The 26,008-nt window shown below is 41.2% G+C and overlaps 1 protein-coding gene across 4 annotated transcripts in view; it reads left to right on the top strand.

Moving 5' to 3' along the window:
* heatr5b (HEAT repeat containing 5B) overlaps positions 1 to 26,008 on the top strand; it is a 139,509-nt gene that overhangs the window by 63,324 nt on the left and 50,177 nt on the right. For all 4 annotated transcript variants that reach the window (XM_069885126.1, XM_069885125.1, XM_069885123.1 and 1 more), the window contains 6 exons: positions 1,281 to 1,386; positions 1,904 to 2,094; positions 7,661 to 7,820; positions 7,904 to 8,093; positions 9,172 to 9,341; positions 14,750 to 14,894. In XM_069885126.1, coding sequence (XP_069741227.1) covers positions 1,281 to 1,386; positions 1,904 to 2,094; positions 7,661 to 7,820; positions 7,904 to 8,093; positions 9,172 to 9,341; positions 14,750 to 14,894 — 962 coding nt within the window. The remainder of the gene's footprint in view (positions 1 to 1,280; positions 1,387 to 1,903; positions 2,095 to 7,660; positions 7,821 to 7,903; positions 8,094 to 9,171; positions 9,342 to 14,749; positions 14,895 to 26,008) is intronic.

Below are 26,008 nucleotides of genomic sequence, written 5' to 3'. Positions count from 1 at the left end.
TGTATGATACAGTATAATTGGTTACACAGGGTATATATTACTCCTCCAGAATTAAAAAAAATTGGATTCAACATTATCAGATTTTTTCACTGTAAGAAGGAAATGGGAACAGCATTACATGCAACTTGGGCATGTACGAAAGTAAATACATTTTGGGAAGAATTAAAGCAGATACTAAATAGAATTACAAAAAATAACAGACCAAATAAACCAGAGATGTTTCTTTTAAGTAACATAAGAAGTAGAGAATTAGGCCTCAAACTGGATAAAGTGCAAAAAAAAATTCATTATGATAGCCTTAGCGATAGAAAAAAAAAATGTATAATGTCAACTTGGAAAATGGAAGAGAGCATGAGTATACAGCAACGGTACATGGAAATGAATAAATATATTACATTGGAAAAAATAACATATAATTTAAAAAATAAAGTCACAATGTTTGAACACATTTGGGAACCATACATGGAACATATCAGAGAGAGCTTGCCTACAACTTCCATCACCTAAAATGAGAATGAAAATGATAAAAGATAAAACGACTAGATTCAATGTGTAATAAATAGATTATGCATTTTTCTTGTTTATTTTCCTTTGTGTGATTTATGGTTTTATTGTATATAACCATTTATGGAGCGGAAACAGGCCATGTTGGCCTTTCGAGTCTGCACCGGTTCACTGATTTTGTGCGCCCTCTTCAGGCATTGGTCCCGGTAGATCTTCATTCAATAACGATGGACGAATTCACTGCAGGTGGAATCAGTCGTAGAAATGTTTGTGAAATGTGCAGTTCAATACTTCATAGCTACTCTTCGAAAATTGAATATTTTGATGGGTTTTGGAGGGGGGTGGGTGGAGGGGAGGGAGGGAAAGGGGAAAAAAAAGAGAGAAAAGACCACTGTAAATTTAATGAGAAATGTTTGTACATATTTTGGTTGATATGGTTCATAGTGTGAAAAATAAAATAATTATTAAAAAAAAAAGCTAAGAACTGAAGTGATGCTTTTTGTAAGACCCCTGAGGATTATTTATTAGAGTGCAAACTTACTGAATACAATCCTGGCCGTTGTGGACTCAGGTCATCATCCATTTGCAAATATTGTGTTGTGTTCTCACAGAGATCCCACTCAACTTTCTATTGGCTAAATAAGACTTTTAGAGCAACAAAGCTACTGTTCTGTGATGAGCACCTTTGTTATTTGTTTTAAATTTGTTCAGCATTGGAGAAATACTTGGCTAACAATTCGACCCAACGATGCCTATTACTGTGGTTGTTTCCTCAGGCTCCAAATGTTGGATCATTTTGCTGAATGCATCAAACAGGCAAAGGGAGTTCGTCAGCAGGCAGTACAGATTAATATCTTCACTGCTGTGCTTAGTGCACTGAAGGTAGGTTCTTTCATTGATGTCTCTGTATGATGTACTGGAAGAATTTCATCCTGCCCTATCAATTTATTATCTGCAAAACTAAAACTGCAGAGGGCATCAATAATGACTTTATTGATAATGAATTTATAATACACATTTCAATGTAATTCTTCCTTGTTGCCGCCAAACAGGTATTTGTAAAAAAAACCCAACTCTTATACAGGTAGTACACATTAAATTACCCCTGTATGTAAGAGATTATAAAGAATAGATAGTAAATATTCACAATTCCAGCCAGTGCAAGAAAAAATGTGGCAATCTAATAGTGTAGACGGGTCTTTTTGTGGTTCCATAGTAATTTATGAATAGGATATTATGGGGTGATTCTGGACACATAGCTGTTTTGAGAGGGGGGTGGGGGGAACTTGCTGAGCCTAGAGGTGTCCATCTTCCTTCTTCCCAAAAGGAGCAGCAAGTCAAGGTTGTGACTGGGTGACGGGGCCCTTCATGATGTCGTCTCTATTTCTCTCCGTTTTAGGGTTTAGCAGAAAACAAGAGTACCCTGGGCCCTGATGAAGTGCGGAAGTCTGCCCTGGCATTGGTCCTGGGGGCTCTTGACAACCCCAATCCGATCTTGCGATGTGCTGCTGGTGAAGCTTTGGGAAGGATGGCCCAAGTGGTTGGAGAGGCCACCTTCATAGCCAGGATGGCACAGCACAGTTTTGACAAGTACGACCGGATATGACAGAAACTTTAGTTGTTGACATTCCCAATTCATGGATGCTGCCTGATCTGCTGAGTTCCTCCACCAATTCTGTGTATTATACTAGTTCCCCAGCATCTTTAGGCTTCTTGTTTATTCCCAATGCCTTGCCCATTTTGCTCCTCTCCTACCTAAACCTGTTCCTTTCAGCCATCATATTTTTCATTGCTATTGTTTTCCCAGGATTTGTTGCAAGAGCCAGGTGTTTGGTGGTCTGAGATGATGTTTAAGTTATACTGCGCCTCCTCACACTCCAGCATTTGTCTCATTTCAAACAAAATCACCGCCTACTTTTTCCCCTGTGCACTTGCTTCCTTTCTCTTTCAATGGCCTCCAGTAGATGCTCACTATTCTCCTGAATTCCTTATTGGATATATCATTAAGTATCTTTTACTAATGGCAGAGCTAATTTTGTACTCTACCCCCCTCTGGCTATTTCATCTTGCCTTGCTTCCCCAACCCAGACAAAATTAGCAGCAACAATTCAATGCAATTTCTCTCAATTGAATTTAATTATGCTGTATGTAATATTAGAAATCGAAGCGGTATGAGCCTGTTTCACCTTGGATTTACGCCTCACAGATCAAAACTCCTCCCTCCCCATGGCAAGCATAATCTCTGTATTGAACGTGTCTAGCCTCCTCAGAATCTTTTTAGAATTCAATGAGAATTTCCAAACTCCACAATGTAGAGATCCACACCTAATTTTCCAAAATAGGACAATGCCCTTACCCTGAGAATTCCTTTAGTGAATATACCACCATAAATAAGGAGACAAGAACTTGGCACAGTATTTTACATGTGGCCACTGAAGATCTGTAAACTGGAGGCAAATATTTTCCCTCTCATATTCCATCATCCTGCAAAAAAAAGGTCAAACAATATATTTGCCTCCTTTGTCACTTGCTGTACCTCTGCTTCTTGCACGAAGGCACCCAGTTAAAGTAGAACAACTTTTATATGAATCCCACCAAAGTAATAACCTCAGTTTGCCCTCGTACTCCATCTGCCATTTTTCAGTTCACTCACTTGATCTGTTCATGTCCTGTTGCAGATGCTTTGACCTTCTTACAGCTTACCTGCCTATCCATCTGTCTCATCAATAAACTTGAATGCACAACTATTAATCTTCTATTTCCATTTACGTTGGTTGTAATTAGTTCATGATTGTTGAAGTGCACCATTAGTCTCTGCTATCCTTTCCCTTTCTGTTAACCAATCTTCTTTCTACAGTATTCCATTGCCCTCAATCAAATCAATGTTGCATTAACCTTTATTGAATGCCTTTTGAAAATTCAAGTACACAAAACGCACTCTTTTTCATAGACCATGCTAGTTACTTCTTCAAAGATGACTAGTAAGCTTATTAAACACAATTTTCCTTTCATAAAATTAAATCGACCACAATAATTTGTTGATTTCTAATGGCCCTGCTGCATGAACATAATAGTGATTCAGTATTTTTCTAACAAGTGAAGTTAAATTCACTGGCCTGTGGTATCAATAGTTTCTTTCCTTTCTTGACTATTTTTGCAGTGTTATGTTTGCAGTTTTCAGTGCATGGGGACCTTTCCAGAATCTAGGGGTGTTTGGAAGATCATAATACATGTATCTACTTTCAGAAACCATATATGTAAGATTGATTTGTCCGGAGAATTGATCAGTCCTTGGTACCATTACTTTTCAGAGCACGTTTAGTGATATATGTTTGTCATTCTTCTTGCCTATTTCCAGACCTTTTTGGTAATCTTCATTGAAGACATTTACAAAATAGTTAACATTCGTGGTTTTCTGAAATTCCTCTGTGGTCATGGGGAGAGTAGCAAACATCCATACAGACAATGCGGGATTTGAACTCAAGTCCCAATCATTGGCATTACTCTAACTGCTATTCCAACTGTGCTGCTCTTTTTCAGTGAAAGAAGTGCCTTTACAGTGCCAGAGATAGGGCCTAGGGTTCGAATCCCATGCTGTCTGTAAGGAGTTTGTACGTTCTCCTGATGTCTGTGTGGGTTTTTTCCCAGGGGTTCCAGTTTCCTTCCACTGTTCAAAACATACCGGGGGTGAAGGCTAATTGGGTGTAAATTGGGCAGCATGGACTCATGGGCCGAAATGGCCTGTTACCGTTCTGTCTGTTTAAATTTAATTGATAGTAGAAACCCAAGGATGTGGAGAATTACAAAAATTGAAAGATTAAAGAGAAATCAAAACTTTGGATTTAGCTGGGATACAATTCAAAAAGATTACAAAACCTTTTACGTCTAGGTGGAACAAAAGAGAAGCAAATGTAAATATTGGTTCCCTGGAAAGTTAGGCAGGGAGATTAACGATGGGGAATTTGAGAAAGGCACGAGTGTTAAATATTTTGTATAATATATCCTCTGCAGCTTTATTTTTACTTTTATCTATTATTGTCCCTGATGTGTTTAGTTGCCATATTAGATGGATGAATGTTTTTTTCATGAATGGAATGCTCATTTGCTAAGAATTAAGAAATACATTTTCAATATTGAGCCTGTTGAGTCTTGCTATTAAAAGGGAACTGGGAGTAAATCACTCAAGAACATCACTGAATTGAACAAAAATACTGGAATGTGTTTATACCCAGAACCATTTTTGATGATGCACCATGTTTTTAAACAATATTTTAAGATCCTGTGTCATGAGATCAGTGGAACCTTGGCTGTGTGGATAAAAAATTGGCTAGTAGGAATAAAGCAGAGATAGTAGTGGACGGAAAGTATTCTGCTTGGAGGTTGGTGTCTAGTGGAGGGCCGCAAGGATCTGTTCTGGGACCCCTGCTCTTTGTGATTTTTATAAATGACTTGGATGAAGAGGGGGATGGATGGGTCAGTAAGTTTGTGGATGACACGAGGGTTGGAGAAGTTGTGGATGGAGCTGAAAGTTCTAGAAGGTTACAAGAGAATATTTCACAGTCTGGTTTCACAAGGCATAACCATATAACCCTATAACCATTTACGGAGCGGAAACAGGCCATGTTGGCCTTTCAAGTCCTAGACAGGGTGCAGAATTGAGCAGAAAAGTGGCAGATGGAGTTCTATCCAGATAAGTGTGAGGTGATGCATTTTGGAAGGACAAACCAGAGGCTGAGTACAGAGTTAACTTAAGAGTGTGAATGAATAGAGTGATGTTGAGGTTCAAATCCATACATCCCTCAAGGTTGCCACACACGTTGATAGGATAGTTAAGAAGGCCTTTGGGATGGAGTTCAAGATTCAATTTATTGTCTTGGTAATAAAGTGGTGCCATGTTTCTTTTTGCCTGCTGCAAAACAGACCGATTTGCCACCAGAAGGAATTGTCTAAGCGCCGCTTACAGTCTGGCTTCGAAGCAAAAGAGAATCCCCCCAGAGTCACCGAGTGATCTTGGAATCGCCTCCAGCGCTTCTGCAGCCACCCAGTCCAGTCCTAATCTTGGCAACCCAAGCTTCAGATCCAAAACTCCAACAGAGTCTGGGTCCTCCTTGCATCCAGCTTCTGATACCTCATACCCCTCAAGCCAGTTTGAGCTAGTCTCCGGCAGTTGCAGCCCAGCGTGAATCTCCGTACTGTGTTCAGGAATAGAGAAGTTGTGTTGCAACTCTACAAATCTCTGGTGAAACCACACTTAAAGTATTGTGTTCAGTTCTGGTCACCTCATTGTGGGAAGGATGTGGAAGTTATGGAGAGGGTGCAGAGGAGATTTACCAGGACGTTGCTTGGATTGGAAAATAACTCCTATGAGGCAAGGTTAGCAGAGGTGGGACTTTTCTCTTTGGAGCGTAGAAGGATGAGAGGAGACTTGATAGAGGTTTACAAGGTTATGAGAGGCATAGATAGGGTGGACAACCAGCACCCTTTTCTCAGGGCAGGAACAGCAAACACCAGAGAACTGTATAAACTGAAAAGAGGAATGTTTAGGGGAGACATCAGGAGTAAGTTTTCTTTACACAGAATGCCTCGCCAGGATGGTGGTGGAGGCTGAAACATTGGGGGCATTTAAGAGACACTTACACACATGGATGAAAGAAAAATAGAGGGTTACGGGCTAGGGAGGATTTAGTACTTTTTAAAGGGTTGGCACAACATCGAGGGCCGTAGGGCCTGTACTGTGGTGTATTGTTCTATATTCTATTTCTTTATTGTCACGTAATGGTACAGAACATGTAATATAAAAAAATGCACTTCTGACTGCCATTAGGGAAAGTTTCCATTAGTGTTGGCCATTACAGTACCCTCAGACTCTGCAACTGTGCACACATCTGTTCTATCTGTTGCCAACCTGAGCTCAAGTCCAAAGCTCCGAGGCCCTTCGGGAGACCTTGCCATCAGCACCCTCTCAAATCCCAACTCTGATACCTGGTTTGCATGAGCCAGTCTCCTGCAGCCTCTGCGAGTCCCCGACCACAAGTCACCCCTAGCCTCTGAGTGTTCCTCAGCCTCTGAGCCCCTCGTTGGTTCACTGCCACGGTTACCATCCTGTTTGGTCATCTTTGCTAATTCTCCTTCTCAATGGAGATGTTTTTCCTGTTTCTGGTGTCCTGCACCAGTAGTCAGCTGCTCCCCTGAGTCTGCATCCTCTCGTGGCCGCTGTTGTGTACAGGGGCGCTGCCATCTAGGGCATAGATCCCGTGGTTGCAGGATTTTACTTATAAACACCGTTGGCTCCTTTAACAGGATGCTTAAAGCCTGTGCAGAGCCGCCCGCTTTGGGACTGGGCGGTTGAACCCTTTGGAGCTATGTTGTGTCTCCACTCTCCTGGGTCTGCACCAGTGCCCATGCTGCTGCCATTTTTTTTATACAGACATTTCACAGGAACATTTCCAAATAAAGTTTAATACATAATCGGAGAAGTTTTCTGGGTTGTCTTAGTGAAGAAAGAGGTGGAATGACTTGGGGAAAGAGTTCATCAAGTTATAGCTCAGGCTGCCAGCACTGAACTGATGAAATGCAAGAAGTTAGTTAAGGTAGGGTCAAATGAAAACGTCAGACCTGATATTGGTAGTTATTGGGGAAGAAAGTTCAGGGTTGGAAAAGCATGGGGGTAGATTAACTTGAAATGATGATGATCCACTTAATGAAAAATCATGCCATTTCAGACATTTCTACAATTGGGAAAGGATAATTTATCAAAGGGATTGGCCCCTCAGCCACCTGTCCCCATAGTTCCCTTAAAACAGGGGTTCCCAACCTTTTATTACACAGTAGTGGTTATTCTCTCAGACCCAATGTACCCCCTGTAATGTGCATTTGTACCACTGGGGGTACATGTACCCCAGGTTGGGAACCCCTGCCTTAAAATAATGTTCTATTTTGATTATTTCATAAAGGTTTAAACCCAACTTATTTCTCCCACATATATATATATATATACATATATGTATGTATAGAATCTTAGTGAGTGCAGTTAGCAAGCTGCACAATGTAGGTGTGACCAGAATAAACCATGTTAATTTAAGAAATATTCATTTCCAGCATTATCTTTTATTAGATCTGTGGACATGTTCAACCAAAATCCTTTCTATTTTACTAGGTTGAAATCAGCTCGAGATGTGGTGTCTAGAACCGGTCATTCGCTTGCTCTTGGTTGTCTTCATCGTTACGTTGGTGGCATTGGTTCAGGGCAGCACCTGAAGACAAGTGTCAGCATTCTTCTGGCTCTTGCACAGGATGGCACTTCCCTTGAAGTGCAGGTAAATTCATTCAAAATCTGAGTCCGGACTCTGGGTTTGCTTTAAGTGGCGGGTTTTTTTTTTAATGTGTTCACATCTTGCAGACTTGGGCTCTTCACTCGCTAGCACTGATTGTGGATTCGAGTGGTCCCATGTACCGTGGATATGTGGAACCTACCCTGTCGCTTGTCCTGACACTGCTGCTCACTGTTCCACCATCACATACAGAAGTGCACCAGTGTTTGGGTCGTTGTTTGGGAGCATTAATCACTACTGTGGGACCAGAGCTTCAAGGTAGGCAGCCAGGGTGGAAGCCACCACGGTCTGTTACTGGATACCGAGTTGTCATGAATGTTTTCCAGGAGCAGGGAAATGTTTTGAATGCTGATAGCTTGAATTGCCTTTGCCCCAGATGGGAGATTGACCACACTAAGTCAGAGCTCTGAAATTCATTACAAATGTAAAAGTGCTGCCTTGTCAAGAAATTACAAAGGGTTGTGAATGCAGTTCAGACTCTCACAAACTCCACCTCCATTGACTCCAGCTGCACTTTCCGCTGCCTTGGAAAAGCAGCTAACCCCAGCCACACTCTTCCTTCTCCTGTCAGGAAGAAGATTTACAAGAGAGAGATTACACACCACTACTATCACACTACTAAATGAACCTCGCACTTTGTTCTGCATTAACTCATTTCTTTCTGTAACACTGTACTTTCATCCTGTGATTTGCTTGCTGTTCTATATATGGGATATCTAACAGGAGTGCTCGCAAAACTATCTTCCTTACTGCACTTGGTACGTGTGATAATAAGCTTGAACTTAAGTCTTTAGGATAAAACATTAGGTTGGGTCTATCCTTTTGGGTAGATGTAAATGGTGCCCAGAAAAAGAGTGGGCAATTAAAGTGTTTCAGCCAGTCCTTCTTGAACACTGTTGAAAACAGATCATTCACTCATTGAACGAACCACATATTGCCACAGGCCCTGTGAGAGGAGAAGCATTTTGCGCACAGGTCCCATCTTCACAACTTTTTTCTTTCAGCATCTGCAGATTTTTTATTCCTTGCTTGGTCATCCATCTCATTCACTGTGGAGGGACCTCACTCATGAATTGGCTGTCATGCAGTATCAGCACCTCGGAATAGACCAATGCTTATTGAATTCTTGATAACAGAGTACTAAATGGCATTATTTGTTGCACCAACTTTTCATTTTATTAAAACTTAAAATTCTATTGGTGCATTGATTGACCTTTTGTGAAAGTTAATCCTTGCTTTATTTTGGAAATAATTGTACTATGTAGACACTGCTACAGTTGCTGTTGTGCTGTTGGAATTTCCATCCTGGCCACTAAATGTCATTAACTCCTTTCAGGTAATGGAGCTTCCACATCTACAATTCGCTCTTCATGCCTTGTGGGCTGTGCCATCATGCAAGATCACTCCGACTCCATTGCACAGGCTGCAGCCATATCATGCCTTCAGCAGCTTCATATGTTTGCACCACGCCATGTCAATCTGTCCAGCCTGGTTCCCAGTCTATGTGTAAGTAGCATGGGGCAAATAGAGTATGATCCATTGGAGTTGTGGCTCAGGTGTGAAACACTTGCCTTCTGCTCAGATGGGTGTGGATTCAGTGTCCACTTTGGAGACTTGAGGAAATCACTCAGGCCAGCATTACCAGTGGATTCATGAGGCTTCACTTTCACAAGTGCTGTGGCCTTAAATCGTGGAGTGTGTATAAAAGATTTCATGGCTCTATTCACAGGGAATTCCCCAAGCAGACTTTAACGAGCATCATTAAACATAAGCAACAGTGACCATTGTACTATTATTTATGGAACTTGCTGTCTATATTTCTGGCTGCCACATGCCCTTCATCATAAAGGAGGCTTCACCCTTAACCACTATAATGCTCTTTTAAGGCACAAATGCACAAAATATTTGATCATCTTGATGCTCTGTCGGCAGGATGGTGAAAGGTGAGCTTGTAGAGGTATAATAAGGTCACAGTCCTTTTCTGAGTAAGATGTTGAGAACTAGAATGGGTTAAGGTGAGAGAGGAGAGATTTAAGGGGAATTTGAGTCACTTTTTCACTCAGATTAGCAATTACAACATTCAAAAGACATTGCTACAGATACATTGATATGGGCCAAGTGCAGTCAAATGAGACAATCTTTTGAACATTATAATTGTACCTGCTTCTGTAGCTTCCTTTGACAGTGCGTTCCATATAGTCTCCCATTCGGAGTAAAAAAAAAAGTGACTTAAGTTCCTGTTAAATCTCTCCTCTATCACTTTAAACCTATTCCAGTACCGTAATTATTGAGACCCAGAATGTCTGCATGGGCAATTTGGCTGAAGGCCTCTGACTCTGAGAGGTTGACTCTTTATCTGCTTTATGTTCAATATTTGTTGGTGAATTCTAACGAGAATTCTGCTTATTGTGCCTTTAGCATCTGCTGGAGTGATCTATTTATTTGCTTTTTATATATTTGTTTCCAAGGAGAGAAAAGATGGATAACCGACTATGATCAAAAGCTTCCATCAAGTAGATACTCCCTACAAAACTTAAGACTATAGTTATAAGGTGGCTACTAGAAAGTCCAACAGGGAACTTGGAGGGGAAGGGAACTTTATTAGGCACTGTTGAGAATGTGCCATACAAAGTGTTATAGATACATTTAGAGGAAACATAAATGTGAGAGAAAAAGGAAAATGCAATGATAAAATTAGTTGAAGTGTGTCAGTAGGAGGCTTATTGAACAGTTGTGCCAATTGATTTTTTTTTCCTCAGTCAAAATTTGACAAAGGTGAGTAGTTAGCATAACAACAATTACAGCACGGAAACAGGCCATTAGGCCCTTCTAGTCCGCACCGAACCAAACACCCCTTTCTAGTCCCACCTCCCTGCACAATGCCCATAACCCTCCATCTTCTTCTCATCCATATACCTGTCCAACCTTTTCTTAAATAATACAATTGACTCCACCGCCACTATTTCTCCCGGAAGATCATTCCACACGGCTACCACTCTCTGAGTAAAGAAGTTCCCCCTCATGTTACCTCTAAACCTCTGCCCCTTAATTCTTAACTCATGTCCTCTTGTTTTAATCTTTCCTCCTCTTAACAAAAATAGTCTATCCACATCCACTCTGTCTATCCCTTTCATAATCTTAAATACTTCTATCAAATCCCCTCTCAACCTTCTACGCTCCAAAGAATAAAGACCTAATCTGTCCAATCTCTCCCTATACTCTAGATGCTTAAACCCAGGTAATATTCTGGTAAACCTTCTCTGCACTCTCTCCACTCTGTTTATATCCTTCCTATAATTAGGCGACCAGAACTGCACACAGAACTCCAAATTAGGCTGCACCAATGTCTTATACAATCTCAACATCACCTCCCAACTCCTATATTCCATGCAATGATTGATTAAGGCCAGCATACTAAAAGCCTTCTTCACCACCCTATTCACGTGAGTTTCTACCTTCAGGGAACGATGTACCGTTACTCCTAAATCTTTCTGCTCTTCTGTATTCCTCAATGCTCTCCCATTTACCACGTATGTCCTATTCTGATTCTTCTTACCAAAATGAAGCACCTCACACTTATCAGCATTAAATTCCTTCTGCCATTTTTCAGCCCACTTTTCTAAGCAGCCCAAATCCCTGTGCAATCCTCGAAAACCTTCTTCATTATCCACTATTCCACCTATCTTAGTATCGTCTGCATATTTACTAATCCAATTCACCACCCCATCATCTAGATCATTAATGTATATAACGAACAACAATGGGCCCAATACAGATCCTTGAGGCACACCACTGGTCACCGGCCTCCAACCTGACAGACAATTATCCACTACCACTCTCTGGCCTCTCAATCCATTTGACTATCTTAAAATTTATACCTAAAGACTGCACCTTCCTAACTAACCTTCCATGTGGTACCTTATCGAAGGTCTTACTGAAGTCCATATAGACAACATCCACTGCGCTACCCTCATCCACATTCCTAGTCACCTCTTCAAAAAATTCAATCAGATTGGTCAAACATGACCTTCCTCCCACAAATCCATGTTGAGTGCTCCTGATCAGACACTGTCTATCCAGATGTTTATAAGTACTATCTCTAAGAATTTTCTCCATTAATTTACCTACCACAGACGTCAAACTTACAGGCCGATAGTTGCCAGGCTTCCTCCTTGAACCCTTTTTAAATAACGGAACCACATGCGCAATGCGCCAATCCTCCGGCACTATCCCCATATCTAATGACATTTGGAAAATTACTGCCAGAGCCTCTGCTATTTACTCCTTCACTTCTCTCAATGTCCTGGGGAAGATCCCGTCTGGTCCCGGAGACTTATCCACCTTTATATTCTTCAAAAGTCTTAAAACTACACCTTTTGTAATCTCTATATTCCCCATATTTACCCAATTTGCTTTTTTTATCTCACATCTCCCAATATCCTTCTCCTTAGTGAATACCGAAGAAAAGAAACTGTTCAATATCTCCCCCATTTCTCTAGGCTCCACACACAGTTTTCCGCTCTGATTTTCTAAGGGACCAATTTTGTCTCTAGCTTTCCTCTTACCATTAACATATTTGTAGAACTCTTTTGGATTAGTTTTCACCCTGCTAGCCATAGTTTTCTCGTACCTTCTTTTAGCTTTCCTAATTCCTCTCTTAAGATTCCTCTTACATTCAATGTATCTTTCAAACATCTCCTTAACTCCATGCTTCTTATATCTAATGTACGCCTCCCTTTTTCTTCGAACCAAGTTTCCAATATTCCTTGAAAACCACGGCTCTCTCAAACCTTTTGCCCCTCCTTTTAACCTAACAGGAACATAAAGCTTTTGTACTCTCAAAATCTGATCTTTAAAAGACTTCCATCTCTCTACTACATCCTGCCCATAAAACAAATTGTCCCAATGCACACCCTGCAAGTCCTTTCGCATCTCCTCAAATCTAGCTTTTCCCCAATCAAAAACCTCAATCCTTGGCCCTGATTTCTCTCCTTCCATAATGACATTGAAGCTGATGGCATTATGATCACTGGACCCGAAGTGCTCGCCAACACTAACCTCCGTCACTTGACCCATCCCATTTGCCAACAGTAGATCTAACACTGCTCCTTCTCTGGTCGGCACCTCTACATATTGTTGTAAAAAACTATCTTGCACACATTTCACAAACTCTAACCCATCCAGTCCTTTCACAGAATGTGTTTCCCAATCTATATGTGGAAAATTAAAATCTCCCATAATTACAACCCTGTGCTTATCACAAATATCTACTATCTCCCTACAGATTTGCTCCTCTAGGTCTCGGTCCCCTCTGGGTGGTCTATAATACACCCCTACAAGTGTAACCTCTCCTTTCCTACTCCTCAGTTCCACCCAAATAGCCTCCATGGATGTGCCCTCTAATCTATCCTTCCTAGGCACCGCTGTAATATTTTCCCTGACAAGCAATGCAACCCCACCTCCTCTTGCCCCTCCGACTCTATCACACCTAAAACAACGAAACCCAGGGATATTCAGTTGCCAATCACATCCCTCCTGCAACCATGTCTCACTAATCGCTACCACATCATACTTCCAAGTATCAATCCACACCTTCAGCTCATCCACCTTTTTTACAATACTCCTGGCATTAAAATATATGAATTTCAGAGATTTCCCAATTTTTAATCCCTGTTTTCCCTCATCTTTAAGAACAACATTATTTACTTTTCCTGCCAATTGCCCTTCATCTTCTTCCAGAGCATTTCCCTTCTCTATCTCTATCAAGGTTCCTTTTATTGTCAAGTAATAATACAAAAAATGTAATATACATAAAATGCTTCAGCTTTTGCCTGCTGTAAAGGCAAGCAAAGAGTCACCATTAGCTGCCCCTAATAAGAGAAAGAGAAGCATAAGAGAGTCCCTTCAGAGGTGCTGAGTGTCTGTATATTTACTTCAGCACTCCCACAGCCTCTGCAGCCTGTTCAATCTATTATCAACTCAAGCTCCAAATTCAGACCTCTGATATAATCAGGAAGCTTTCAGCACCCAAGGCCTTTCTGGAATCCTTGCCCTTAGCACCCACTTGAATCCTGGTTCCGATACCTGATTTCCATGAGCTAGCCCACAGCCTTTGTGAGTCCTTTGACAACAAGTTGCCCGCAGCCTGTGTGGGCCCATCAGCTGCTGTTCCCCTGCTGTGGTCACCCTCCTGTAGGGGCATCTCCCAGGCTTTAAAATTAAATGCCCTAAATGCGCATGTAATAGTCGATACCATTTAAAAGTTGGCCCCTCTATTTTTGGCCCAAAAATCTGGTATTTTCCCTACATCACCAGTAAAAGTAGGCCTTCTCTATCTTTGGCCCTGGCCGCCCAGCCTCCAGAGAACCTGATTCCTCGACCGCAGACTCTTGCCTAAGCCTTGGCTGCCCACCCATCCGAGCGGCCGACACCCTAAGTGTGGACTTACCACTCTGTCCCACCCACTCACCCTTCCAAGCTGACAACTTCCTGACCGTGGACTGTTGCCGAGGTACTGGCCACCAACCCATCTGAGCTCCCGATGCCCTAAGTGTGGACTTGCCACCCTGTCCTGGCCAGCTGGCCACCCATCCGAGCTCCCGACACCTTGAATGACACAAGTACTTACCACAGTCAAAAGTAGTATGTGTGTAATAGATGACCCCCTAAAATTTACCCTAAAAATTGGTTCCCCAAAATTCAACTTTGGCTTTGGCTTGGCTTCGCGGACGAAGATTTATGGAGGGGGTAAAAATTCAACTAATACACACTTATACACGGTGTTCATACCTATACGAGCTGGAGTGCAGATAACAGATGTCAGCAGTCTCTTCACCTTCTTAACTTTAGTCATCAGCACAGCTGGATGACACCAGAAGCTTCAGTTGATTTATAATGGCAGGTCTCTTCTACAGGTCCACTTGTGCAGTTCTCACTTGCTGCTTCGAAGAGCAGCCGTTGCATGCCTCCGTCAGCTCGCCCAGAGAGAAGCAGCTGAGGTCTGTGCCTATGCAATGACTCTCGCGCAGACATCCGGAAAAAAGGAAAGCAACGGCATTGGTGAGTACCTCCCAACTGGCCTGGAAATTATCTCCAAATGTGTCCCAGTGTATATATTTAAAACCACCAGATTTTTGGCACCAATGTCTTCATGTTTGCCAATAAAATGGAGGCAGAATGGGGGCTTTTTGCAGCATTGCCCAGAGTACTAGTGCAGAATTGCTGCCAACTGAACCAACAGTATCCATGACCAGAATTGTAACATTATCTCCAAATGAAGGCAAAATTCCTTGTGTAATGTGTTTTCTTTGGCTTGGCTTCGCGGACGAAGATTTATGGAGGGGGTAAAAAGTCCACGTCAGCTGCAGGCTCGTTTGTGGCTGACAAGTCCGATGCGGGACAGGCAGACACGGTTGCAGGGGAAATTTGGTTGGTTGGGGTTGGGTGTTGGGTTTTTCCTCCTTTGCCTTTTGTCAGTGAGGTGGGCTCTGCAGTCTTCTTCAAAGGAGGTTGCTGCCCGCCAAACTGTGAGGCGCCAAGATGCACGGTTTGAGGCGTTATCAGCCCACTGGCGGTGGTCAATGTGGCAGGCACCAAGAGATTTCTTTAGGCAGTCCTTGTACCTTTTCTTTGGTGCACCTCTGTCACGGTGGCCAGTGGAGAGCTCGCCATATAACACGATCTTGGGAAGGCGATGGTCCTCCATTCTGGAGACGTGACCCATCCAGCGCAGCTGGATCTTCAGCAGCGTGGACTCGATGCTGTCGACCTCTGCCATCTCGAGTACTTCGACGTTAGGGATGAAAGTGCTCCAATGGATGTTGAGGATGGAGCGAAGACAACGCTGGTGGAAGCGTTCTAGGAGCCGTAGGTGGTGCCGGTAGAGGACCCATGATTCTGAGCCGAACAGGAGTGTGGGTATGACAACGGCTCTGTATACGCTTATCTTTGTGAGGTTTTTCAGTTGGTTGTTTTTCCAGACTCTTTTGTGTAGTCTTCCAAAGGCGCTATTTGCCTTGGCGAGTCTGTTGTCTATCTCATTGTAATGTGTATTACATAGAAAACTCTCCACTGTATTATGCTGGAGAAATACTTCATGAATTATTTGCCTAGAACTTGCCACTTAAACATAGTCATTCAGCACTGAAGAAGCCCTAACTTGTCCATGCTGACCAGGTTGGCATTCTGAGCTGGTCCATGTCCTTTGAAAGCCTTCCCAACCACATACTTGTTCAAACGTTTTCTGAATGTCGCAATGGTGCCCATTTGCACAGTTTCCTATAGCAGCTCAGTACAGATCACATTCTGAGTGAAAAAGCTGCCCCTCGGATTCCTCTGAAATATCACCTCTCTCGCCTCAAACTTGTACCTAGCAGCATTAATATTTGTTCCGATATAATGGTTGGTTAACTTCAGAGATTGATGGAGAGAGAAGTGTAATACAGCTACCATTGTCGACAATGCTCACTGGCCTTTGAATTAAGGTGCAACATATCAGTCGTGTTTTCGGAGAGAGCGATTAAACAACATCTTTCACACTGGATCGTGCGACTGTAGTGCAGTTTTGAGTCAATTACCGACTTGCCACCTGAAGTCAGTAGGTGTGTTTTAATCATTGTGAAGAGTAATGCCAATGGTTTAATTTTGTCCCCTGATTACAGTGAGTTTCAAATCTATTTACGCTGGCTGTGAGAGGCTCCCTGTGCCTTATTATTCCATGTCCACCACCTCTTCTGTGACTGCAGTGAATGCTGCATTCTTGCATTTATGCCTGAAATTACATTAAGAAAGTAATACTGTGGTGTTTTTAACTATATTCTCTCTGTTAATTAAATGAATGGAATTCACAGAGGTGTAAACCCAACACCCAACCCCAACCAACCAATTTTCCCTTGCAACCGCTGCAATCGTGTCTGCCTGTCCCGCATCGGACTGATCAGCCACAAACGAGCCTGCAGCTGACGTGGACTTTTTACCCCCTCCATAAATCTTCGTCCGCGAAGCCAAGCCAAAGAAGAAAGAAAAGAAGATGGAGCACTTTGTATGTGGGTAGCATACATTATGCTGTGTGAAAACTCCAGGATGCTTCCCACATCTCTGCATCTACAAATGCAGAAAGTGTCAATAGCAGCACAAATTTGAGTACTGCTTAGGATTTAGAACTTGGGCAACGATTGGCGTCTGTGACCCATCCACACAGTTCAGTATTTTGTGGTTAGTTTGCTCCAGGTGACGTTACCCCACAGCTTGAGGGTGCAGGCAGCTCAACTAAGGGGTGATTTGTTAGAGGTATTCAAAATTATAAGGGGGACAGATAGTCAATGTGGATAGGCTTTTTCCACTGAGAGTGGGGGAGATTCAAACAAGAGGGCATGGATTGAGAATAAAAAGGGAAAGTTTAAGGGAAACATAAGGGGGAATTTCTTTAATGCAGAAGGTGGTGGGGGTGTGGAATGAACTTGTGGTAGTGGTGGTAGAAGCGAGATCAATGTTAGTATGGGAGGCAGCTCGAGACAAGTGGGTCTTGGATGGCTAGGAGGGGTTGCACTTGAAAATGCTGGGGCATCAGCCACCCTCGGGAATTTTGTTAGAGAAGGAGATTTTAACCACTTTAGCAGGGGCATGAGAACAGAAAGGCATTGAAAAGGAACAAAGAAGGGAAATGCATTGATGTGGTAGGTATGGACAAAGATAAGGTTATTGATAAGGTCTCACACAATGAGCACACTTAAGATTGCACCTCATGGAATGAAATGACCCTGCAGTAACCTGGTCAGAAAATTGACTAAATAACAGGAAAGATGACTCTGGTCATCTTACTTATAAAAGACAAGATATTAATTGTGTTTATGAAATTTTATAAGAAATTATACAAATTAGAATCTTTGAAAGATGGGGATAAAATAAATGAATATTTGTCCAAAATTACTTTAGCACAGTTAAACATAGAAGACAGATTTAACAAATCCATTTACAGTTACAAAATTATAGGATGTATTGATGTCTTTCCCAAACAATAAGGGGAGGATTGTTTCTCTCCAGAATTTTATAAAGAATTTAAAGAGTCATTAATTCTGATATTTATGGGATTTTTTAGATCAAATGGAAGATCTTTGTGATTTATTTAAGTTATTTAAAACTGCATTAATAAGTTATTCCAAAAAACGGGAAGGACCCTTTGCTTCCATCTTCATATAGGCCAATTTCATTATTGAATACAGATTATAAAATTTTGTCTCAACTAATGGATTAGCTAAATGTTTACCTAAATTGATTAATATAGACCAAACAGGTTTTATTAAAAATAGATCAGCGGGTAATATTGTTAGATTTTTAAGCTTAATACATATGGCTCAGTTGTCGCGGCCTCAACAGTAGATGCTACTAAATAAAAGCACACACACACAAAGGAAGTCAACTCAAGACTGGTTTATTATTGCGGACATACACAGACCTTTTATTTCCTGCCTGTTATTGAGCTCGTTAGTGAACAGCTGCTGGTCCTGTGGACCAGCAGGTTAAAGCTATGAGCCATTAGCGCCTCACCCCTTTAGGCAGGGGCTTCATCTGATCCACTCGCTGTACTTTGACGCCCAGCACTGCTAGCCCGCGATGTGTCAGGTAAGTCTGTGAACTGATGGTGGTGGTTCGCAATATCGCACTGTGCACCCGCTACATCACCGCACCCCCCCCCCCCCCCCACCAAGAATCGTCACTGTAACTTAAGATGCCAGATACGCTTGACTTAGGCAAACGTCCACATCGCTTGGGTTGAGGTCACTGAACTGGTGAAGTAGGGTCCATATGGGCGGGTTTAAGTCTGTCCACGCTGAATAGCTGCAGATGCCCTCCGATGTCTAATGTATATACCACTCCATCTCTCTTAATCACACAAAATGGTCCTTCATATGGTTTAAGTAACAGTGCCCCTGGAACCTGTCTTCGTATGGATACAAATTCAGTGTTTAATAGTGATTGGGGCACTTGTTGCCTAGAATTGCCATGCCATTTGGTAGAGGATGGTTTGCTGTTAGCAATACCCTTGCGGAGTTGTTGCAGGACGTCCATGTCTGAATTGCTTGTGAAGTGAATATCTCAGGAACCATAAGGGTCGTACCATACATCAATTCTGCAGACGATGCAGACAGATCTTTTGGAGCTGTTCGTACTCCTAGTAGATCCCAAGGTTGTTCATCGACCCAGTTGGGGCCGGTGAGTCAGGCCTTCAGTGAAGATTTAAGTTGTCGATGGAAAAGTTCCACCAGGCCATTGGACTGCGGGTGGTACATAGTAGTGTGGTGCAACTGTGTACCACAAAAACAAGCCAAGGAAGCCCATAATGCCAAAGTGAACTGTGGTCCACGGTCCTAAGTTATGTGTGTAGGCATTCCAAATCTAGCAATCCAATTTAAGATGAACGCCCTAGCACATGCCTCAGTATCACTGACTAGTAATGGAATGGCCTCTGGCCAGCATGTGAAGCGGTCTACTACCGTGAGAATATACCTCATGTCCTGTGATACTGGTAATGGTCCAACCAGATCCATGTGCACATGCTCAAATCTGCGAATTGTCGGGAAAGGCTGCAGGGGTTCCTTGGTGTGGTGTTGAATTTTCTCAGATTGGCAAGATATACACGTTCGTGCCCATTGCGCGACGTCTTTTTTCAGCCCATGCCACATGTACTTGTTTGACATTATTTTGACTAAAGTCCTGATGGATGGGTGTGATAGATTGTGAATGTCATCAAAAAGATACCGACTCCAAGATAATGGGACCAATGGTCGAGGATAGCCCAACAATACATCACAAAGGAGTTCTGGACTAACTTGTTGTGGTGCCACCTGTTGAATGTCGAGTCCAGTAATAGCTGTACTGTATGTCTGTATATCCGGATCCGCGGATTGTGCCACAGCTAGTTCAGCAATGTTAACTCCATCTTGAATATGGCACACACTTGATCTAGAGAGCACATCTGCGACCAGATTGTCCTTTCCCGAAATATGACGCATGTCCGTAGTACACTCCGAAATGTAGGACGAATGTCATTGTTGTCTTGCCGACCAAGGATCTGTGACTTTGCTAAAGGCAAAAATGAGCGGTTTATGGTCTGTGAATATGGTGAAATGTCAACCTTCCAAGATGTAACAAAAGTGCCTTATAGCCAGATAAGTGCTAATAGTTCTCAATCAAAGGTGCTGTACTTCATTTCTGCTGGTCTTGGATGACAACTAAAGAAGGCAAGGGGCTGATAATGGCCATTGATGTATTGTTCCAGAACTGCACCCATAGCTGTTTCCGAGGCATCTGTGCTGAGCGTCAAAGCAGCTTCAGGATTTGGAGGTGCAAGCATTGCTGCTTTGGCTAATGCCTCTTTGTTAGACATAAATGCAGCCTCTGCCTCTGCGGTCCAAGTAATGTTTTTGTTTGGAGCAGAGATGATGTCAAACAGGGATCGCAGGATGTTAGCAATCCCGGGAATAAATCTGTGATAAAAAATTTATCATTCCCAAAAACTTCTGTAGCCCTTTAACAGTTTCGGGTCTGGAGAATGTACGGATGTCGTTTATCTTGCCTGATAATGGAGATATGTCGTCTGCTGTAATTTTATGCCCTAAGAATTCTATGGATGACTTGCCAAATTGACATTTGTCAAGGTTAATTGTCAGACCAAAGTTTTGGAGCCGTTGGAAAAAGCGGCGCAAATGTAGGTGGTGATCTTGCTCATTTTGACTTGCTACAAGGATGTCGTCCAAGTAAATATACACCAAGTGTAAATCTCTGCCTAGAGCGTCCATAGGCCGATGAAAAGTTTGCGTGGCATTCTTTAAGCCAAATGGCATTCTTTTTGTAGTAGGTACATGACTGGACACACTTATGGGCATTTTTTCCCCCAGCGGCGATGGTAAAAATACCACTCTTGATGTACATCAGCATGTTCCTCTTTCTTGGATTGGACTGCAGATACAGGAGGCTGGTAGGATGCGAGAGATGCTTCTGCTGCAAAAACTGGATGTATTTGGGCAGACTCTTGTGTAGGATACGATAGAGCCTGTCAGCCTCTCGAGCCACATCATGAGGACGGCAACATGAGCTGGAAGTTTTGACAGAAATATTGTTTCGAAAAGCAGACAATAGGAATGACCATCTGACAATGCCAGAATCTCATTCATCAGGTCTGATGGATTCTTGTCACCTAGGCCTTCCATGTTCAAAAGACTCATGTCACGCTCATGCCTAATAAGTTCCAATGTGTCAAGAAGAAACTGGCGGAACCTGGTGTACTGTGTTCTGTCGGAGGATGAGCAATAAATTCGCTTACTTGCGATGCAGTGGCCACATCCAATGTACTCATGACATGCCAAAATTTTGTCTTCCGCCGTTATACCCTGAAGACGAAACTGGGTTTCAGCTTGAAGAAACCAAATTTGAGGTTGATGTGTCCAGAAAGGAGCCAAATGAAGCCCAACTGCATTAACTGTTGTGGCGGCGACAGTTGTTGTTGCTGTTGAAATGTCCTCCTTTTCCATAATTATTCAAATTCGTTGAATCTTAACTTCGGGGTCACCAATTTGTAGTGGCTACTACGGTAGATGCTACTTTTTTCTTCTTTGGCTTGGCTTCGTGGACGAAGATTTATGGAGGGGGTAAAAGTCCACGTCAGCTGCAGGCTCGTTTGTGGCTGACAAGTCCGATGCGGGACAGGCAGACACGGTTGCAGCGGTTGCAGGGGAAAATTGGTTGGTTGGGGTTGAGTGTTGGGTTTTTCCTCCTTTGCCTTTTGTCAGTGAGGTGGGCTCTGCGGTCTTCTTCAAAGGAGGTTGCTGCCCGCCAAACTGTGAGGCGCCAAGATGCACGGTTTGAGGCGTTATCAGCCCACTGGCGGTGGTCAATGTGGCAGTCACCAAGAGATACTAAATAAAGGCAAACACACACACAAAGGTAGTCAACTCAAGACCAGTTTATTGCAGACAAACACAGACCCTTTATTTCCCTGCCTGTTAATGAGCTCATTAGTGAACAGCTGCTGGTTCACAGGACCAGCAGGTTAAAGCTATGAGCCATTAGCGTCCGGCGCCTTGAGGCAGGGGCTTCATCTGATCCACTCGCTGTACTTTGGTGCCCAGCACTGCTAGCCCGTGATATGTCAGGTAAGTCTGTGAACTGACGGTGGCGGTTCACCATACTGCGTTGTGCACCCGCTACACAGTAAAGAAAAATACCATCAGCTTTAGATGCAGAAAAGGTGTTTGATAGATTAGAATGGGATTATTTATTTAAAGTACTGAAGGTTTTTGGAATTCTGACAAATTTTATAAATTGGATAAGAGCATTATATAATTCTCCAAAGGCTAAAGTGATTACAAATTGACAAATATCAAAATTTTGTTGGAAAGATCATCTAGACAAGGATGTCCACTATTTCCCTTTTTATTTGCATTGGCTATAGTACCTTTAGCTGAGATGATTAGAACTGATAATGAGATTAAGGGCTTTAGGATAAATGATAACATAAAATTAGTCTTTTTGCAGATGATGTAATATTGTATCTTACAAACCCTGAAAGCTAATTTTTAAAAAAAGTAAATGATTGGCAGAGTATGAGTTAATATCAGGTTGAGAAGTAAATATTGATAAAAGTGAAGGGATGCCAATGATGGAGACAGACTGTGTTCAAGTCAAAAAAATGTCAAAATTTAAATGGCAGAATAGCGCGATTAAATATTTAGGAATTAATGTTGATAAGTATTTAAATAATTTATTTACATTAAATTACATACCTTTATTGAGGAAAATTAAAGAAGATTTAATAAGATGGAAAGATTTGCCAATTTCTTTAATAGGAAGGATTAATTGTGTGAAGATGAACATCTTTCCTAGAATTCAATACCTTTTTCAATCTTTACCAATTTTTATACCAAAAATGATGTTTTTTTCAAGATTCAAATAAAACTGTAAGATTGTGTTTTTGGAGGGATAAAATGCCTCAGGCGGCATTGGAAAATTAACATGGAAATTTGATCAAGGGGGACTTCGAATGCCTAATTTTCAAAATGATTATAAAGCACCTTAATTTAGATCTTTGTCGTCTTGTTATCAGACCAATGAAAAGACAGCTTGGGTACAGATTGAAATGAGTAAAATAGGAGAGAGTAATTCTGAACATATTTTACAAATGGCATGAAGGATTATTAAAAGGACAATTAGATACACCAGTTCTGAGGCATATGCTTAAAATATGGAATAGAGTGCATGTAGAGAGAGGAATGAAGAATTATCAGTTGGCTAAAATGATATTAAATCAAAATCTTTTAATTCCTTTTACAGCTATTAATCATTATTTTGATGTTCAGTGTAATTGTGGAATTAAAAAACATAAGGGATTGTTTTTTGAATTTTTACCAATTGAAAGACAAGTATAATATACCACATAATACTATTTTTTGTTATTATCTTAAATCATATTTAAAAAGAAAGTTAGGGAGGAATTTTAAATTACTAGAACAAAGTCTATTTGAATATCTAATAATGGAAATGTTTATTGAAAGATTTATTACTAATATGTATATCAAATTACAAGAGACTATTCAGAAAAAGGATTTATTTAAATCTAAATCCAGATGGGAAAAATATTTAATATACAGATTCAAGAAGTATGGTTACAATTATGCTATGAAAGGGTAACAAATACAATTAATGTTAGATATCAAATGGTACAATTTAAATTTTTTACATCAACTATATTATACGCCATACAAATTACATATACTTCATTTGAATTGTTCTGATCAAAGTTTTAGATTAATAAAGAATTAGGATCTTTCCTGCATGCAGTCTGGCAATGTGAAAAGGTAGATTTGTTTTGGAAGCATTTAAGTATTTTATTGGGACGAGTTTTGAAGACTCAAATTTTGAAGGATCCCAGAATATTTTTATTGGGAGATATTTCCCAATTGAATTAGATATTTTGAAAAGAAGTTTTTAAGTATAGCAATAACAAAGAATCTATAGCTGTAACATGGAAATTTGGTGATATTGTGGGATTGAATAGAGGGCGAATGGAATTATTAAATTGTATACCATTAGAGAGAATAATGTATAATATATGAAGTCAACCAGAAAAATTTGATAAGATTTGGAAACCCTACTGGATTTTATTGCTACAACTTGCTGCATATACCACGCCCCCATCCTAATTAGTTATGGTTTAAGATTATTATGTAAACTGCAATTAATTAAAAGATATGTTTATTAGACAGGCTTTTCTTTTTTCCTACTTTTTTGGGGAGGGAGGGGTGGGTAGGGGAAGAAAATATATAAAAGCTGTATTTGTGTCATAGTTTTAATTATTGTGTTATGGATAAATACTGTATATGTTTTGACACAAATTAAAAATAAAATTTTTTACAAAGCAGGAAAGTAGTATCTTCAGGTCAAAAGGAGTGAATGGTAGAGTTCACTGTGAATACTGGGACCATCATGTTGTGTAATGTATTTCAAGCACTAGGACTCAGATGTACAAAGCATAATTTCCAACAGAAACCTGCCGGTGGAGTAAACTTTGAGGATAGTGGTGAACTTCAGGAAGCCAAGAACTGGCTGCCAGAATGGGCAGAGAGGTGGCAGATGAGGTTTCAAGTGGAGAAGGGTGAAAGGTTCAACTTTGGTGTGATGAATAAGAGGTGGCAATATAAATTAAATGCTTGTGGCGGATGTTGTTTGTGCTCATACGCCAGCATGTTGAAATAATGAGACCACACCTAAGTTGTCAGCCAACGAAGAGAAGAGCGTTTATTACAGTGTTATCAGGCTTAATATAGACACCCAACATGTGACCTGGCGTCATGACATTTGAAGTGCTAACGACCTTCTGACATATTGAGTAGGCCAGGGCTTCTCAGAAGACCTACGGGTGCTGCTGAGTCACTATGCCTCGTGGCTGTAGTGGCTAGTTGCCAGTAGATAGGAGGTTGTTGTGTCTAGCTGTCACAAGACAGGAGCTGTTAGCGCTGGTTCTGCTCACTCCCTCCAACCGTAGCACTACATGCTCCTTTTTTTGGAAAAGTGGCAAGATATTGTAGAATGTGTACATGGTGTATTGAAGGCGTCTGGGAAGAAGAGAAGGGTTAAAAAGGAATATGGGAAGAGAAGGGTTAAAAAGGAATATGGAACGATTGGCTTTGTAAATAAAGGCATAGAGTACAAGAGCAGAGATGTCACAATAAGTTTCATTAAACCCTAGTTCAATTAATGGACTATCATGTCCAATTCTGTGTTCTACAGTTCAGGAAGAGTCTTAGAGAAGATGCAGAATAAATTTATTGAAGGGTTCAGGCAATGGGGGACTATGGTTATGTGGACAGGTGGGAGGAAAAAGTTGTTCTTGAAACAGAGGAGATTGCTAAGGGGATTTTATAAAGGTATTTAAAGGATGTAGAAAAGTCAAGATCCAGGAATATAGAAACCAAAAATGATATGAGGAGAAACATTTTTTGTAAAGGGGAAGTTACGCTGTGAAATGTACAGAAATCCGTTTTACAACTGAAAGGAAAGAATTTGCAATGGGGGAGTAAATTAATTGGATTGTTCTGGCATAGAGCTGATATAAACTTGATGGGCTGAACAGACTGCTTCCATGCTGCAACTATTCTACATCATTTTACAACATTTCCAAAATCTTACAAGTGGTTTTCAAAAAGCTTCATTGGTGATGTTTAATATAAACAGTAAAGGGGTGTTGTAAAGAATAGTTAATCAACACACAACGCTTACCTCTTTTGCGCTGAGACCATTATTATTATAATTTTTTATTTTTCACACCATAAATCACATTAACCATGATACACATTTTTTCCTTTTCACACATATACAATGTCATTTTCTCCCCCCCCCCCCCCTCCCCTCCCACCCTCCCCACCTCCCCCCTCCCGTCCATTGAAGGTATAAAATCTAGGATACATTAAACCAGTCAGACAATTTTGTCATTCAATAAAAATACACCAGAAATTCCACTGAGTCCATTCTTTTCATTTCCTTTTCCTTCCGTTAACTTAGGTAGTGATTGTCCTTGGTAGGTTTTCGCTATTGCGTTTAATATAAGGCTCCCATATTTGTTCGAATATTTCAATATTATTTCTTAAACTATATGTTATTTTTTCTAATGGAATACATTT

This window comes from Narcine bancroftii, chromosome 6, assembly GCF_036971445.1.
Source record: "Narcine bancroftii isolate sNarBan1 chromosome 6, sNarBan1.hap1, whole genome shotgun sequence".
Lineage (NCBI taxonomy): Eukaryota > Metazoa > Chordata > Chondrichthyes > Torpediniformes > Narcinidae > Narcine > Narcine bancroftii.
This window is presented reverse-complemented; position numbering and strand designations above follow the sequence as displayed.